This window comes from Rhinoraja longicauda, chromosome 1, assembly GCF_053455715.1.
Source record: "Rhinoraja longicauda isolate Sanriku21f chromosome 1, sRhiLon1.1, whole genome shotgun sequence".
Classification (NCBI taxonomy): Eukaryota; Metazoa; Chordata; class Chondrichthyes; order Rajiformes; family Arhynchobatidae; genus Rhinoraja; species Rhinoraja longicauda.
In genome coordinates this window covers 88,644,760-88,662,352 of record NC_135953.1, presented here as the reverse complement: position 1 = coordinate 88,662,352, position 17,593 = coordinate 88,644,760, and the positions used below count along the sequence as shown (strand labels likewise).

At 39.1% G+C, this 17,593-nt stretch overlaps 1 protein-coding gene across 1 annotated transcript in view; it reads left to right on the top strand.

Moving 5' to 3' along the window:
- cds1 (CDP-diacylglycerol synthase (phosphatidate cytidylyltransferase) 1) overlaps window positions 1-17,593 on the top strand; it is a 78,757-nt gene that overhangs the window by 49,370 nt on the left and 11,794 nt on the right. Inside the window, exons 5-9 of the mRNA XM_078411097.1 lie at window positions 304-443; window positions 3,169-3,227; window positions 8,868-8,950; window positions 9,382-9,469; window positions 17,098-17,166. Coding sequence (XP_078267223.1) covers window positions 304-443; window positions 3,169-3,227; window positions 8,868-8,950; window positions 9,382-9,469; window positions 17,098-17,166 — 439 coding nt within the window. The remainder of the gene's footprint in view (window positions 1-303; window positions 444-3,168; window positions 3,228-8,867; window positions 8,951-9,381; window positions 9,470-17,097; window positions 17,167-17,593) is intronic.

Sequence of the window (17,593 nt, the reverse complement as noted above, 5' to 3'; positions counted from 1 at the left end):
CATTATCAGAAATTCCACACTCTTGTCCCTGGCAACTTTCTGAAATGCATTTTGATGGTTGGAAAACTTTGTCAAACTTTTTTAAATTTTGCTCGGTCACATTAGATGGGAGAGTTTCTGCCCAAAATACACATGTTATACTATACATTGCACTAGTTTAAATTTTTTTTTAAAGATACATGAAATTATACAAAATGAAAGTTGATAATATTGCCATACTGAAAATTATCAAATGCCACTTTGATTTTTCTTTTGAGCATTTTAGTTGCAGGTCTGATGCCTATTGTAAATTCTTTCTGGCAGGTACATTCTACTATGTGTAAATTATTTCTTTTACGGGGAAACTGTTGCTGATCACTTTGGTAGTCTAGTGCGAAAGGAAGTGCCTCTTCAATTCCTAGCCCGTTATCATCGCTTCATCTCTTTTGCCATGTACCTAGCAGGTGAGTAAATGTTCAGCATGTATTTACGAACAGATTTTAGGTTTTTAATTTACTTATTTTATTGCTGGATCTGGTCCTTGTGATGCAAGTCTGAGGTGTTACCACAGTTGAAAGTTTTATTTACTTCGAATTATCCAAATGCTTGCAGTCATCTATCAACACTCAAATGACACAGGCGGAGAATATGTTGCTCATTCAAGTTTTTCACATCTAGAAGAGCAATCCATTAGTCATTTTCCTTTGTGAATCCATGTATCTCTGTAATTTTTTTTCACTCAAAAATGATTATCTACTGCCTTTCTGTTCCTATTTGCCAAGAACCTATACTAGACAATTAGACAATAGTCAAATTTGCAATAGACAATTAACAAACTTGCACATCTTTGGAATGTGTATTATAGACTGTGCAAAAATGCAACATTGTTCGGCAGCCTTTTGGTGTTTTTCATGTACATCGATTACACTATATCAAAAATGGCAATAATACACTGGATTGCTGAAATATATAGCAAGTTGCAAATACAGAGAGAATTTTGAATTGTGCTGTGCACAATAATCTTTCTTCCAATTCAATATTTTTATGCTTGAAGCAGCTCTGCTCGAAAGAATGGACATTTACATGGTTCCATGATTTAGTTGATATTCATGTTAATAACAAAGAAATCCATGGACATGGAAAGGAAAATTCATGAGGCTTTTGGTCTTTTGATAGTGACTTGTGTTAAAATACAAATAGAAGCCATGTTCCCTACTGTGTCTGTATCAGATCCTTGCTGCAGCAAAGCAGAACTAATCCTGATAGCATTTACTCCAAGATAAGTCCATGTATTTTCTCATACCATTGTTTTTATGCCGTTTTTTAAATGGATGCAATAGTATCAACTACATCCCATAGAAAATCATGTACAAATGTAATTTAAGAATAAAAATATCAGAATGCTGCTCTTGAAATGGTACATGTTAAAAGAATAGCATGTCCCTGCATTTCCAGATTATTTTAATTATGGTGTTACTAATTTGCACTATTATGTTACAGAAAAGGAAGATAATCCTTTTTGTTTGAGCATTTTGGGAATAAAAACAATTTATTCAAAACATGAATTAATTGGATAGCACTCTATTTTTATTTTATTTGATATTTTCAAAATACATAGCATTGCAACAGTGAAAATCACAACTAAGTTGCTTTGCCTATTTGTCAAAATACATATTTGGTTTAAATATGGGAACTTGGAATATGCTTATGATGTGATTACTTGTAATATTATGCAAAAATTAGAAGTTTGTTACTCAAAGTAATTGATAACAGCAAATACAATCTAGAATATGCAATTAGCATTTTCTTTGATGTAATATTTTATGCTTAATTTGCTTATTTTTGGACCAGTTCAATGATTTTGTTCAATCTTGAATTAAATCAATCAACTGAAATTAATCTACCTAGGTGTTTGGCATGTATGCATGTACATCTGATTATCAAGTAATGTATTTTTGTTTGTTTTTGTTAATATATTTAAAGATGGTATTTTGATGTAATTGATAAATTTGGTAAAAAAATTATGTCATTTGTGTTGAAATTAGTGTGCATATGTTTGTGATTGAAATGTCAATGGTACCGAAAATTTGAATTTACGCTAACCTCTCTGTGAAATTCTAAAATGGTACACTGATTTAATTTGTGATTTTACCCAATGCTGCAAATGTTTAAAAGTTTAAGACACAATACGTTTGTACATTTTCCAGAAGGTAAATGTAAGAGGAGATTGGAATAAACATTGTAAATCCATATGATCATTAAAGTGACACAAATGATAACTAATGGATTTCTTCTGAATCTCCAATCATTTCACTTTATTTGGGACACCTTTATACTTGTGTTTATTATTACCATTGGCTGTTTTAAAATGAGTTTTCAAAATACTTACAGTATTTGAACAGTATTCAAAAAGATAAATATTGTGCAGCAAGGGAGAGCTATAATTTAATTTGAAGGTAACTTTGAAGGAGAAAGTTAAATAAACTTCCAGTGTTTGATTGACCTTTTTACAATGGGCAGCTAAATGAGCCGTTTTGCTTTAGAGTTGCTTTCTGAAAGTTTATTTTTCTTCTTCCCTACCTCCTTCACTGTAAAGAATGCAGCAAGCCCCTTATGAGCACCTTCACATGAAGGCACACCTGAGAATGTAAGGAATTACAGGCATGAATTCCTGAACTGACGTGACAGTCCAGAAATAAAGATTTTAAAATACATTTACAAATTCAGTTATTTTGGTTGTATTTCTCTATGATATTTGAACATTGAATCGCTTTGCTGGAACAACAATTTGTTCCTCCATATATAATTTTTTTAAAAGATTGATTCTAGAATTTCTGGGGCAGAGAGAAGAGAGCTTTCCTAATTTTGATCAAAAATGAACACATAATCTTTCCTCCCTTAATATTCAAATGTGTGTGATACGGGAGACTGCCGTTAGTCAGCATATATTATGCTGCAGTATGTTCTGTAAGATATATGATATTGCCAAGTTATTAGTTTAAATTGGAAAACTTTCCAGTCAGCTGTCTCATCATTGTATGGCAATTGCTTATAATAACTACTAAAGTTATGGAATTTTGCAAGTTTGCAGGGAGGATGCATGAGCCAGTACATTAGAATGGCTTTCACCATAACTCATTTGTATTTTGTGTTAAGAAGGCTAATAAACTTCCTGCTGTCACTTTTCAGGCTTCTGCATGTTTGTACTGAGTTTAGTGAAGAAACATTACCGACTGCAGTTTTACATGGTGTGTATTCATATTTCCTTTGTAGTTATTAATGTAAGTGGAGAGACTTTCCACATTTCAACCAGTTTTATAAATTTCTTGCAGTAAATGATAGACCATATTTAGATTTAGTGTTTTGTGGTGTCAGATTGGTTCTGTTGCTGGACTATCAGTTCTGAATAAAATAAATGAACAAATAAATGAGACATTCAAATCTCAGTAACTGGAATTTAATTCCAGTAAGTAAGAATTAAAGGACTATTATCAGTAATGGTGGCAATTAAACTACTGGAAAGCTGGAACGGGGTACTGATTTTAAATGATCAGCCATGATCATATTGAATGGCGGTGCTGGCTCGAAGAGCCACATGGCCTACTCCTGCACCTATTTTCTATGTTCTATGTTTCTATGACCAAAGGCAATTTCTGTGACGAGCTAAAATAATGTAGCCAGGAACATTGGATCGTTTTGCTGTGAAATGTTCCTATGCTGTGGAATTTGTTGCTTGTGTTATGACGAGTTGAACCGGCACTTGGATCTGTCTTCACTAAGGAAGATACAAACAATCTCCCAGATGTTCTAATGGCCAGAGATCCTAGGGTGACGGAGGAGCTGAAGGAAATTCACATTAGGCAGGAAATGGCGTTGGGTAGACTGATGGGACTGAAGGCTGATAAATCCCCAGGGCCTGATGGTCTGCATCCCAGGGTACTTAAGGAGGTGGCTCTAGAAATCGTGGACGCATTGGTGATCATTTTCCAGTGTTCTATAGATTCAGGATCAGTTCCTGTGGATTGGAGGGTAGCTAATGTTATCCCACTTTTTAAGAAAGGAGGGAGAGAGAAAACGGGAAATTATAGACCAGTTAGTCTGACATCAGTGGTGGGAAAGACGCAATTGCGGAGCATTTGGATCGCAGTAACAGGATCATTCCGAGACAGCATGGATTTATGATGGGGAAATCATGCTTGACTAATCTTCTGGGCTTTTTTGAGGATGTAACTAGGAAAATTGACAGGGGAGAGCCGGTGGATGTAGTGTACCTTGACTTTCAGAAATCCTTCGACAAGGTCCCACATAGGAGATTAGAGGGCAAAACTAGAGCACATGGTATTTGGGGGTAGGGTACTGACATGGATAGAAAATTGGTTGGCAGACAGAAAGCAAAGAGTGGGGATAAATGGGTCCCTTTCAGAATGGCAGGCAGTGACTAGTGGGGTGCTGCAAGGCTCGGTGCTGGGACCGCAGCTATTTACAATATACATTAATGATTTGGATGAAGGGATTAAAAGTACCATTAGTAAATTTGCAGATGATATAAAGCTGGGTGGTAGTGTGAACTGTGAGGAAGATACTATGAGGTTGCAGGGTGACTTGGACAGGTTGTGTGAGTGGGCGGGTGCATGGCAGATGCAGTTTAATGTGGATAAGTGTGAGGTTATCCACTTTGGTGGTAAGAATAGGAAGGTAGATTATTATCTGAATGGTGTCAAGTTAGGAAAAGGGGGGACGTACAACGAGATCGGGGTGTCCTAGTGCATCAGTCACTGAAAGGAAGCATGCAGGTACAGCAGGCAGTGAAGAAAGTCAATGGAATGTTGGCCTTCATAACAAGAGGAATTGAGTATAGGAGCAAAGAGGTACTTTTGCAGTTGTACATGGCCTTAGTGAGACCGCACCTGGAGTACTGTGTGCAGTTTTGGTCTCCAAATTTGAGGAAGGATATTCTTGCTATTGAGGGCGTGCAGCGTAGGTTTACTAGGTTAATCCCGGAATGGCAGGACTGTCATATGTTGAAAGACTGGAGCGACTAGGCTTGTATACACTGGAATTTAGAAGGATGAGAGGGGATCTTATCGAAACATATAAGATTATTAAGGGGTTGGACACGTTAGAGGCAGGAAACATGTTCCCAATGTTGGGGGAGTCCAGAACCAGGGGCCACAGTTTAAGAATAAGGGGTAGGCCATTTAGAACGGAGATGAGGAAAAACCTTTTCAGTCAGAGAGTTGTAAATCTGTGGAATTCTCTGCCTCAGAAAGCAGTGGAGGCCAATTCTCTGAATGCATTCAAGAGAGAGCTAGATAGAGCTCTTAAGGATAGCGGAGTCAGGGGGTATGGGGAGAAGGCAGGAACGGGGTACTGATTGAGAATGATCAGCCATGATCACATTGAATGGTGGTGCTGGCTCAGGGCCGAATGGCCTTCTCCTGCACCTATTGTCTATTGTCGCCTAAATAATGTAATATTGTCTGGCTAACTGGGCTGTGCCCAGCAGACCAGAATGTCGAAATGAAAAGGTAAGGGAGGAAGCAAAAATAGCCAGTCCTGATACAAAGAGAAAGAAAACAAGTTATCTATGCCTGGCGAGTTCAATATTGCACTCTGTAACATGCCTAGATGAAAAATGAGGTGTTGTTTCTTGAAGTTGTGTTGGGCCTCAAGTAACAATGTGGGAAGCCACTGACAGAGGTATGAGTAGGTTGGGGAATTAAAGTAGCAGAGAGCCAATTGCTTAGTTACATAATTATAGGGCTACCAGAACGACAGAAGTCATAATTTTTCCAAAACAATTATCACTTGCATCTTACAATTTGATGCATCTGGCACTAAATATTTATTTAGTAAAAAGTGTGTTATAGTACCATAATTTTCAGTAGGTAGTGTGGTTCAGTATGTGTAAGTCATGTTTGTTAGATGTATTGTTTATCTATTATGATTTGTATTTTCTAGTAGAGAAAAACAGAAGTAAAGTTATCACACATTCTGCATTTTAATATATTTTCTGTAATTGTTTGGTGTGCGTAGTGAGGTTGCTTCAATAAGGAAATAAGTCAGAAATATCAGAAAGTGATTATTTTGTATGTGCTTCTTCTAGCTAATTTAATTAATTTGCTTATCTTCTCTTACTCTATTTGAATACATTTTTTCTGTTCTCCATTTTTCTGAAATTGGTACCTTGAGATTCTGAAGACTGATCTTGTGCTGTAGACTGTCAGAACTGAGTAGCTGCTGGGTCTCAGCAAAGTAAAGGGTGACGTAGATGAGTTAGATTAAGGTCTATCCTCAAAACACCTCGGGGAAATCTTTTCCTTATATCAACACTCTGTGGTGTTCGGAATGTTATAAAAACATAAAATAAAATTAACATTAATTATTAAACATAAATACAATTCTTAAATCCAAAACAAAATGCTGAATCAAAAGACAAATATTTTTCTTTACACTCCTACAATCACCAATCAAACCTATGGACGTGCAGATGCACTCGGCAAAAGAGCGGAAGAATCTCATCAAACCACTCCAATGGAGAATCCAAACATAGAGTGGAGCTGAGAAAACTATCAATGGAACTGATAGTCTTGCTCAGTAAGTTTGGGACCCCTGGATGAGAGTCTTGCAACTTAATGAAGAAAAACAATGTGCTGGAGGAACTTGGCAGGCCAGGCAGCATCTGTGGAGGAAAATGGACAGACGCTTTGGGTTGGGATCAGTCTGATGAAGGATCCCGACCTGAAATGTTTGTGTATTTTCCTATATAGATGCCTGACACACTGAATTCCTTCAACGCTTGGCAGATAGTGGAGTTTTGCGCAAATAAAATGTAATGCTATTTTTACTGAGAAATGCTCGCACTTTTTTTGTTTGTTTAAAGTTGTCATCAAAACTTAGTAAAATCGAGGCCAGGCATTTATGGTCTTCCTTGCCAAACTATTTTTACACACTGCCACTGAATTATCATGCTATCTGCTTCAGTGAAAATAGTTCTAATTCTACAACACGCGTCATTACATTGATTCTACGTTATACTTTTTCGTAACGTGAGTATCTATCCAACTGCTGACGCTCTTAACGTCTTGGGACTGTTGTCCATTACTCTTGGATTTGTGCACTATGGCCTACTTTTAACATGTGTAAACTTGCATTTAGAAATTAAATCATCTGCAATATTAGATCCTCCTCTCTCCATGAGAATTTTTTTTTAATGGCAAGTATCTCCAAATAACCGGTCACTGTGAATTGTACAATTGATTACAAACAAACAAATATATTTCAGACATTAGCAACTTTTTGCTTCATCTCTCTAAATTTCTATCTCAGTCGAACACCTTGCGTATTTTGCTGTACCTTAATCACCTTGTTAAAAGGCTACATTTTCCTCCCAAAGAATTGGTGAACCAACTTTAGAAATTTAACACTAAAGACTTAAATTTGATATTTATTGGGTCAGTTATCTATCTATCATGATTGTTTCTCCAGTGATTTTTACTTTAACCTGGATGCAGCTATCTAGATAAAACCTATGACAGTCCATGTATGTGGATGAACTGTTTTCTTAGTTTTAGATCATCTTTGTAATGCATTGAAGTGCGTTCAATATTTAATGGACTTTTATCTAATCAAAAAATGAAGGAAAACATCCTTTATTTACACGAAGAGACTAAATTAATATTCTTATTTAACATGAATAATTAAATACGGGGATAAGACCATGAAGTGCCAGCGGAGGAACTCCGCTAAGGCTATGGAAATGTAAAGAATAGGAAAATTATTTAAATGGATTTTTTTTTTGTTGTCTTGGAGAAAATAAACGTTCAGTCCCTTTTATGGGTGGTGGTAAGGCTGCAAGCTAAAGCGATTCGTATTTTGGGTTTAAAGGCATTTTTAGAGACTGGAATTTAGGCAATTAAAAATACATTTCCCCATTATGGAGTAAAAGTTGTTGCAGAAGAGGCTGGATCAAACAAATGGTTATCACGGGAGAAAGATTGGTGGAAGTAATGCAGTGATTTTAAATTGGGTTGAATGAATTTCAAATTTGAGGTCTTGATTTATACAGCTAGGAAATGAACAACATTTGGATGATCTCTTTCATAGAAGACAATGAAATGCAAAACATATTATACAGAATACTGGAACAATTCTCTTTACAGTTGAGAAAGATGTATGAGTACTATTTCAACTGGGTAATCATGATTTGTACAATGCTGGAGATGGATGTTGGTGGTTCTTACATTGAGGATATGGAATTGGAAATTCTACGTAGTTCAACAGAATATTTTACTTAATCTTGCAACTGACTGGGGAGGTAGAAGGGAATCATTGGTAAAAAGGCGAACGTTTATGACAGGCTTTGGAGGCAGATGATGGCTAACTTAGAAATCTAATCTGTTTTTCTTAAAATATATACCTTTTTCGACTAAACTATATCTAGCTGAACTTCACATGTTCACTCTCCTTTGAATATGTTGGAAACTGTCAGAGTATATGTGGAGAGAGAATTGCAATATCTCAGATTAGTTACCTTTCTTTCATCAGGAAGAACTTGTGCCATATTCAGTTTTCCATGCCCTCAATATTGTAGACTTTGGGGATGATCTCTACTTATTTCTATATCACTTTCCTTATCAAAACAAAGGGCACGTAACTTGGCTTTGAGTAAGAAACATGAAACTAAATAGAAAAATATTTTTAGTAGAGATAAATGAGTTTCTAAATTATAAATTAAAATGTTACGAGATTATGTGGTAAATTGTTGCCTTCCATGTGAATTGGGTTAAGCAATCCATTGGAAACAAATGTGATTACTAAACTGAAATATGGTTGATTAAAGGTATAATTTACAAAATAAGTAATTGTGGTTTGATTATACTTAACAGTTTGGCTGGACTCATGTAACGCTACTAATCATTGTTACTCAGTCTCATCTGGTGATCCAAAATTTATTTGAAGGCATGATTTGGTAAGTGAATTGTGTTGATTTTGTTCTTTTTGGTTTCCTGAAGAAATTATGCTATTTTTGTAGAAAACAATATTGGTTTGTGTTCAATTTTTTTTCCTTCCTGACTACCATCCATTCCTTTCACTGCACCCATCTTCCTCCCACTACCCCCGTAATTTATTGAATCATTGAATTCACCTGATCTTATGGCAGGTAAGGTTGTCTATTTTTACTGTCTTTTCCAAATAGTTCATGAAATAGTTGATTGGTTTTCAAAATGTAGCTTGAGCAATATAATAGAGGTTGTCTGGAAAATGGACATTTCCCTCTTGTGTCCTAGACCTGTTAAATAAATTGTAGAAAAATTTGCTATCGTTGATTAAATGAAAATTGTAAAGACTTTCAAGTTGCATCACATTCAATGAATTAATCCATTAAAAAATTATTTTCAGGTTTATAGTACCAATTTCAATTGTAATTTGCAATGACATAATGGCATACCTATTTGGTTTCTTCTTTGGAAGAACTCCATTAATTAAGGTAAGTTATACTTTTAATCACCCAATATAATCTGATAATTTTATGACTGCCTGATTGCATGCTCGACTAAAGTATTAGCAGAGGGTGTTATTTATGCAAGTCTACATTGTTTAACATGATTTTTGTAATCTTGGGTTGAGGATAAGGCAATATGCCTGGAAGCATTTATACTTGAAATTGTGGCTTTTTGTGATTTTACATCAAATATACAATTCAAGTTTGGCTCAAATACAAAATAAAGGCTAAAGTTCAAATCTTTCTGGAGGGCATTGATAGATATTTCAATTTAAAATATATTAAATCATGGTTAACTATTAGGTAATAAGATTAATGACCATGTTACCACTGGGGAACCATGATTTTTAATATCACTGTCAACCAAGTATATTTGTCGACATTTACCTCAAAAACAAACAGTGCTTGAATATCAAGGTATTGTGTGAACTATTATCTACCTCTTTGGTGACAGTCGGACTATGCTTGATTGGACTTTGCTGGCTTTACCTTGCACTAAACATTATTCCCTTATGTATCTATACACTGCAAATGGATCAATTGTAATCATGTATTGTCTTTCTGCTGACTGATTAGCACGCAACAAGCTTTTCACATGACAATAAACTAAGCATGCTATGGACACAGAAATATAGTTTCGCATCCTGGTGATCATACATGGTGCATTTGTAAGAACAAATTGTTTCCTATTTGCCAGGAAATTCATGTCTCAATCCCCCCACCCCACTATCTACCCAAAGGCTCCTGTCCCTGCCTGTGATTTAGTGCCAATTAAAAAAATAATGACTAACAACAGCCTAATCAACTGTGATTTAAAATAACCTATCCCACTTTCTCCCTTCCAACCTGACGAGGTTGAGCTGACCACACTCCCCCGAAGCCTTGTTGCACTCAGCTGAGTAGAATGATATGATACGATACAATAGAACTTTATTTATCCCAGGAGGGAAATTGGTCTGCCAACAGTCATAAAACACAACAAGAATACATGAAACATGAAATTAAAGTGCCGAGTGGAAAGGATTGGGGATGTGCAAAAATTGGGGGGGGGGGGGGGGGGGGGGGAGGGGAGGGGAGGGAAGAGAGAGAGTCAGTCTACTCCATGACAGAATGGGAAAGAGTTGTACAGTTTGATAGCCACAGGGGAAAAGGATCACTGCATCAAAGTGGTCAAGGAGGGGAGGATGTTCCTCAAACTGCAGAGCATCCTGGACAATACAGCTCAACCCCTCCAAGGCACACTGGTCAACCTGTGGAGTACATTCATGAATCCATATCTGCCCCCAGGATGGAGCCAGCCTACTTGATGAGCTTGTTAATCCTGTTGGCATCCACGGCCTTCACCCTGCTGCCCCAGCACACAACAGCGAAGAGGATGGCACTGGCCACCACTGATTGGTAAAATTTATTCACAAAATGCTGGAGTAACTCAGCAGGTCAGGCAGCATCTCGGGAGAGAAGGAATGGGTGACGTTTCGGGTCGAGACCCTTCTTCAGACTGACGTTTCGGGTCGAGACCCTTCTTCAGACCACACTCCCCCTTTGGACACCTGGTTCACATTCTGGTAAAACATCTGCAGCATCTTACTGCAGATTTTGAAGGAGCGGAACCTTCTCAAAAAGTACAGCCGACTCTGTCCCTTCTTGTACAGTGCCTCAGCGTTCCTGGACCAGTCCAGTTTACTGTCCAGGTGGACTCCAAGATACTTGTATTCCTTGGTATACTGCACATCCACACCATTGATGGAGCCAGGGGTGTTCCTCTCCTCCTAAAGTCCATCACTAACTCCTTAGTCTTGTCGGCGTTGAGCTGCAGATGACTCGGCTCACACCACTCAACAAAGTCATTGACTACACCTCTATTCAGCTTCCCTCCCTCACTGATGCAGGCCACAATTGTAGAGTCATCCAAAAACTTCTGCAGGTGGCAAGATTCCGAGTTGTATCTGAAGTCTGAGATGTAGATGGTGAACAGGGAGAGAACACTGTCCCCTGTGTTGCTCATTACCATGTCCGAGACACATTCTTGTAGCTTGACATACTGTGGTCGTCCAGAGGAGAACCACACTTTCTGATGTTCTGGACTCCAATTCCAGCATGATCTTGCTTCATGCTCACACTTTGGACACCTGGTTCACATTCTGGACTAATGAGTGAACCAGATGCCAGATTACCTGGATTTCTGAACAATTGGATGCCAAGATTATTCGAGTTTTACTGTAATTATTATTAGACTGTCTAACACTTTAAAATAAATGTTACTTGCCACCTACCAGTGCACACCTGAATGTTGTGAGGTTTTTGCTGCTTGCAGGCATGGCTGCCTCGTTTGCTATGTAGTGAATGAAACATAGAAATTGTGCAGTGATTGGCAAATATCCCACTTTTGACCATCGATGAAAGCAGCTGAACAGGGTCGCTCATGGGATGCTGATCTAAGAATGTTGCAGCATTGAATTGAATAAGTTTATTGGCCAAGTATGTACACATACAAGGAATTTGCCTTGGTGCTTCGCTCTCAAGTAACAACACAACAGACAGTAAACAATTAAGAATAAAACGTAAAACATGAAAACGTTAAGAATAAAACATTATAGTTTAAACATGTGAATGAAATAAAATACCAGTACAAAAGGAGGCTATGGACTTTTGGTTATTGAGTAGAACTACTGCTCATGGAAAAAAAGCTGTTTTTATGTCTGGCTGTGGCGGCTTTGACAGTCCGGAATTGCCTTCCAGAGGGAAGTGCTTAAAAGTACCCTGTGGCCAGGGTGAGAGGGGTCAGAGATGATCTTGCCCGCTCGCTTCCTGGCCCTTGCAATGTACAGTTCGTCAGTGGAGGGAAGGTTGCAGCCAACAACCTTCTCAGCTGATCGAACGATTTGCTGCAGCCTACGGATGTCATGCTTGGTGGCGGAGCCAAACCAGACCATGATGGAGAAAGTGAGTACAGACTCTATGATGGCAGTACATAATTGGACCATCATTGCCTGTGGCAGATTGTGTTTCCTTAGCTGCTGCAGGAGGTACATCCTCTGTTGGGCCTTTTTGACTGTGGAGTCGATGGTGGCCCCCCCCATTTAAGGTCCTTGGAGATGATGGTTCCAAGGAACTTAAATGACTCCACAGATGTGACTGGTGTTGTTGATAGTGGGTGGGGGAGGGGAGATGGAGCTCTCCTAAAGTCTACTATCAATTCCTGGTTCTGGAGCGAGGCTGAATGAGCAACAACTATGAAGATTTTCTTTGTAGTCAGTCATGCAGCACAGAAACGAGCCCATCAAGTCCTTGTTGACCTTCAAATATCTGTCTGAACTAATCCTATCTACCAACATTTGGTATGTAGCCTTCTATGTTTTAGCAGTTCCAATGTTAGTCTCAGTTCTTGAATGTGGTGAAAGTATCTGCCTCCACTGGCACTTCAGGTAACATGTTTCAGATTCCTATTATTGTGTGAGAAACTTCCCCCCTTACATCCCCTCTGAACCTCCTGTCTTTGGCAAATACCTATCCCCTCATTTTAGATACTCCCACCAAGGGAAAAAAGATTATTATAATATACCCATTCAATCATGCTCATAATTTGTATACCTCTATCAGTTGCCTACCCCTCCCTCAACCTCTGCCAGGAAAAGAAAACTCAACCCATCCAATCTCTGTTTATTACTAAATATTGCAAACAAGGCAATGTCCCAGTAGATCTCTGCTCCAGTGCTGTCACATCTGATAGTGTGGCAGCCAGAACTGTGCACACTATTCTATGTGTGTTGTCTAACCAATGTTTTATAAAATTGTATCATATCATCCCAATTCGTATTCTATTCCCAGTTGATGAAGCAAGCATTGCATATACCTTCACCACCCTATCTACTGTGCTGCCACTTTCAGGGATCCTTGGACTTGCACCTCTACTCATAACACTCCCTGGGGGCCTGTCATTTACTGTACATGCCCAAACCTTATTTGATCTTTCATAAAGCATGACTTCACATTTTGCAAGATCCATTCTTCTGCCCTACTCTCCAGCTGATCAATATTAGGTATAGTCAAAGGCAATCCTTCTCGCTATTGAGGACACCACAATTTGTGTGTTATCTTCAAACTTATTATTTATACCTCCTACATCGATACATTGTACATTGATGGTGCCAAGGTAGAGTTGGCTGAAAGTTTCAAGTTCCAAGGAATAAATATCACCAGCAATTTGTCTTGAACCAGCCACATCGAAGCTATGGCTATGGCCAAGAATGCACAGCAACGCCTTTACTTCAGATGACAGTTTGGCAAGTACGGCATATCCCCAACAACCCTCTCTACTACAGATGCGTCACAGCCTGGTTTAGGAACAGCTCCATCCAGCACTGCAAGAAATTGTAGAGAGTTGTGGGCGTGGCCCAGAGCACCATGCAAACCAACCTCCCTTCCATTGACTCCATCTACACTTTAGGCTCAGTACGCCCAAACCTACCTGATCTTCCGGTTGCTAAACACTTTAACTCCCCCTCCAACTCCCACACTGACCTTTCTGTCCTAGGCCTCCATTGTCATTGTCAGAGTGAGGCCCAGTGCAAATTGAAGGAACAGTACCTCATATTTTGATTGGGCAGCTTACACCCCAGCGGTATGAACATTAACTTCTCTAACTTCAAGCAATCCTTGCTTTCCCCCTTTTTTCACCCCTCCCCCTTCCCAGTTCTCTGACCAGTCTGACTGTTTCCCACTACATTTTATCTCTATTTGCTTTGTTGTTACCTTCTCCCAGCTAACAATGATCTAGTCATGTTCCTTGATCTCCATCCCATTTGCCCTGTTTTTACACCTTAAACTTCCTTATCTATGCTTCTCCCTCTCCCATGACATCAGTCTGAAGAAGGGTCTCAACCCGAAATGTCACCCATTCCTTCTCTCCAGAGATACTGTGCTGCCTGTCCTGCTGAGTCACTCCAGCATTTTGTGTGTATCTACACTTTACACTACCTCGGTAAGGCTACCAGCATAATTAAGGACCAATCTCACCCTAGTCACTCCTTCTTCTCCCCTCTCCCATCAGGCAAGAGGTACAGAAGTTTCAAAACGCATACTTCCAGATTCTGGGACAGTTTTGTCTTCGGTGCTATCTGGCAACTGAACAATCCTCTTATCAGCTAGAGTGCGGTCCTGACCTATCTACCTCATTGGAGACCTTTGAACTATATTTTATCAGACTTTACCTTGCAATAAATGTTGTACCCTTTATCCGTGCACTGTGGATGGCTTGATTGTAATCGTGTTTAGTCTTTTTGACTGGAGAGCATGCAAACAAAAGAATTTCACTGAGTCAGGCAATGAGGCTCTCCCCTGACTCAATCTGAAGAAGGGTCTCGACCCAAAACGTCACCTATTCCCATTTCTCCAGAGATGCTGCCTGACCCACTGATTTCAGCATTTTGTATCTACAGTAAAAATTAGCATCTGCAATTCCTTCCTACTAACTAAACATCGAAGTCTTCAATGCATATCACAAACATCAGGGGTTCTAGCTCTGGCATTAATTGTGCTCAACTGCTCACAGGCTTCGGAACAGAGAAAAAAACTTTCACCATCACCATTGGAACATTGAATTAGCCAATTTTAAGTGATACCCTCCTCCTATCCACTCCCCCCTCTCTTTCCTTGCCTCCCCTCTCTCATCCTGGTGCACACTTATTTCTCCCACTATGTCCCATCATTCACTTGCCCTGCTCTTTTCCCTTGCTCCATACATGTCTCCCATCCCTGTCCCTTGTTCCCCCTTTTTCTCTCCCCCCCCCCCCCCCCTTCTCCCTGTAGGTTTAGATTTCACTCCTTTTCTCTCCTGATCTGACACCCTTTCGTCCCCTATCGCTTGCCAGGCTTTGCCCACCTTTTCTTTTCCAGATTTCTCACTCCCAACCCCCGCAACTGCAGTCGGACTGAATTAAGGTTCCAATCCGAAATATCATCTGTCCATTTCCCTCCACAAATGCTGCATGACCTGCTGAATTCCTCTAGCACTAATTATTGTCGTGTGTACAGAGATACAGTGAAAAGCTTTTGTTTTTGTGCGATCCAGTCAAAAAGACTATACATGAATAAAATCAAGCCATCCATTGTGCACAGTTTAAGGTAAAGGATAAAGGGCACAACATATAGTGCAAAGATATAACATTGAAATCCTATAAAGCCCAATTAGAGAAAGTCCAACGGCTTCCAATGAGGTTGATGGGACGTCGGGATCACACTCTAGCTGATTGACGATCATTCAGTTGTCTTATAACAGCTGGGATGAAACACGTGTTATTTTAAGGATGTGGCTAATAGGATAGATAAAATGGAACCAGTGAATGTTGTCTATTTGGATTATTGGAAGGCCTTTAAGTTCCCACAGAAGAGATTGGACAACAAGTGTAGAGAACATTGAATTAGAAATAATATGCTGACGTGGTTAGAGAATTTAGTTTAGTTGGTTCAATATTGTCACGTGTACTGACATACAGTGAGAAGCTTTTTTGCTATCTAGTCAAAAAAAAGACTATACATGAGTATGATCAAGCTGTCCACAATGCAAACTTAAAGGATAAATGGTACAATGTTTAGTGCAAAGATAGAATATTGAAGTCTGATAAAGTCCAATTAAAGAAAGTTAAATGCTTCCAATGGTTCAGTTGCCTATTAACAGCTGGGAGCTCTTCCTGAATCTTGATGCATAGGTTTTCAAACTTCTGTATCTCCTGCCTGATGGGAGAGGGTAGAAGAGGGAGTGAGCAGAATGAGACTGGTTCGTGATTATGCTGGTGGCCATACTGAGGCAGCGTGAAGTGTGGATGATGGGGTCAATGAATTGGAGGCTAGTTTGTGTGATGGTCTGGGCTATGTCCACAACTGCAATTTCATGCAGTCTTGGATCGAGCTGTTCCAAACCCGGCTGCGATGCATCCAAATATGATGCTTTCCAGAGCGCATCTGTAGAAGTTAGTGAGGATTTAGTTTAGAGATACAGCGGGGAAACAAGCCTTTTGGCCTGTTCGAATCCATGCCAACCATCGATCACCCATACACTAGTTCTATGACCCGACACACTCGGGGCAATTTTACAGAAACCATTTAACCTTCAAACCTGCATATCTTTGGGAACCAGAGCACCTGGAGAAAACCCAAGTGGTCACAGGGATAAAATGTAAACCACACAGGCAGCGCCTGTAGGTCGAACCCAGGTTTCTGAGGCTATGAGGCAACAACTCTACTCTACCCCTATGCCACACTTGTGAGGGTTGTCAGAGAGATGCCAAATGTCCTAAGCTTCTCAGGAAGTAGAGGTGTGCGTGTGCTTTCTTGGCCATAGCTTCAATTTGGCTGGTCCAGGACAATTTGTTGGTGATAATTTATTCCTAGGAACTTGTTCCTTGGCACTTGTGGCCGAATATATGGCTGCAAGTGCTTCCATCCCGTCTTTGATGTTCATATCTGACTCAATAATGATTAAGGATGGGGATGCTCTTGGAGCCATGTGCCGCTCTTGGTTGTTTAATTTACAACATCATTCATAATTAGATTTGACAGGACAAAAGATTTTTTAATCTCATTCGCCTAATATCTTAATTTACTCTGCTTTACAGCTGTCTCCAAAGAAGACCTGGGAGGGTTTCATTGGTGGTTTCTTCGCAACTGTTGTGTTTGGATTTCTGGTAGGTTGAATATATTTTAATTTATGACCAGAAAGAGTTCACATAAATTCTGTAAACTTGATTTTCCCTTGACCACTAGCTTGTTTCCTTTCTTATATTAAAAAATGTCTTATTAATCAATATTTGAAGCATTAGCATTCTATCACCTGTTTAATAGTTGATTGGGAAGATCCAAGAATTGCATCAGAGAATCTCCTATGTTATCAGTTTTTCAAAATACCCGGATGACCGTAAAATATTTTATGTGGAAAAGCCCAATAAGGGTGTTCTAGTGCACCTATTAGCAGCTTTGCATGCCTATTGACTGATGTTTCGTCACTAAATGTCAGTGTATGCTTTTCACTGAGATAGTGTTGATCTGCAAACTGATCAAAATCATTACTAGAAGAATTCCAGTTTGTTCCTTGCTTTTATCTAAATGGAACTA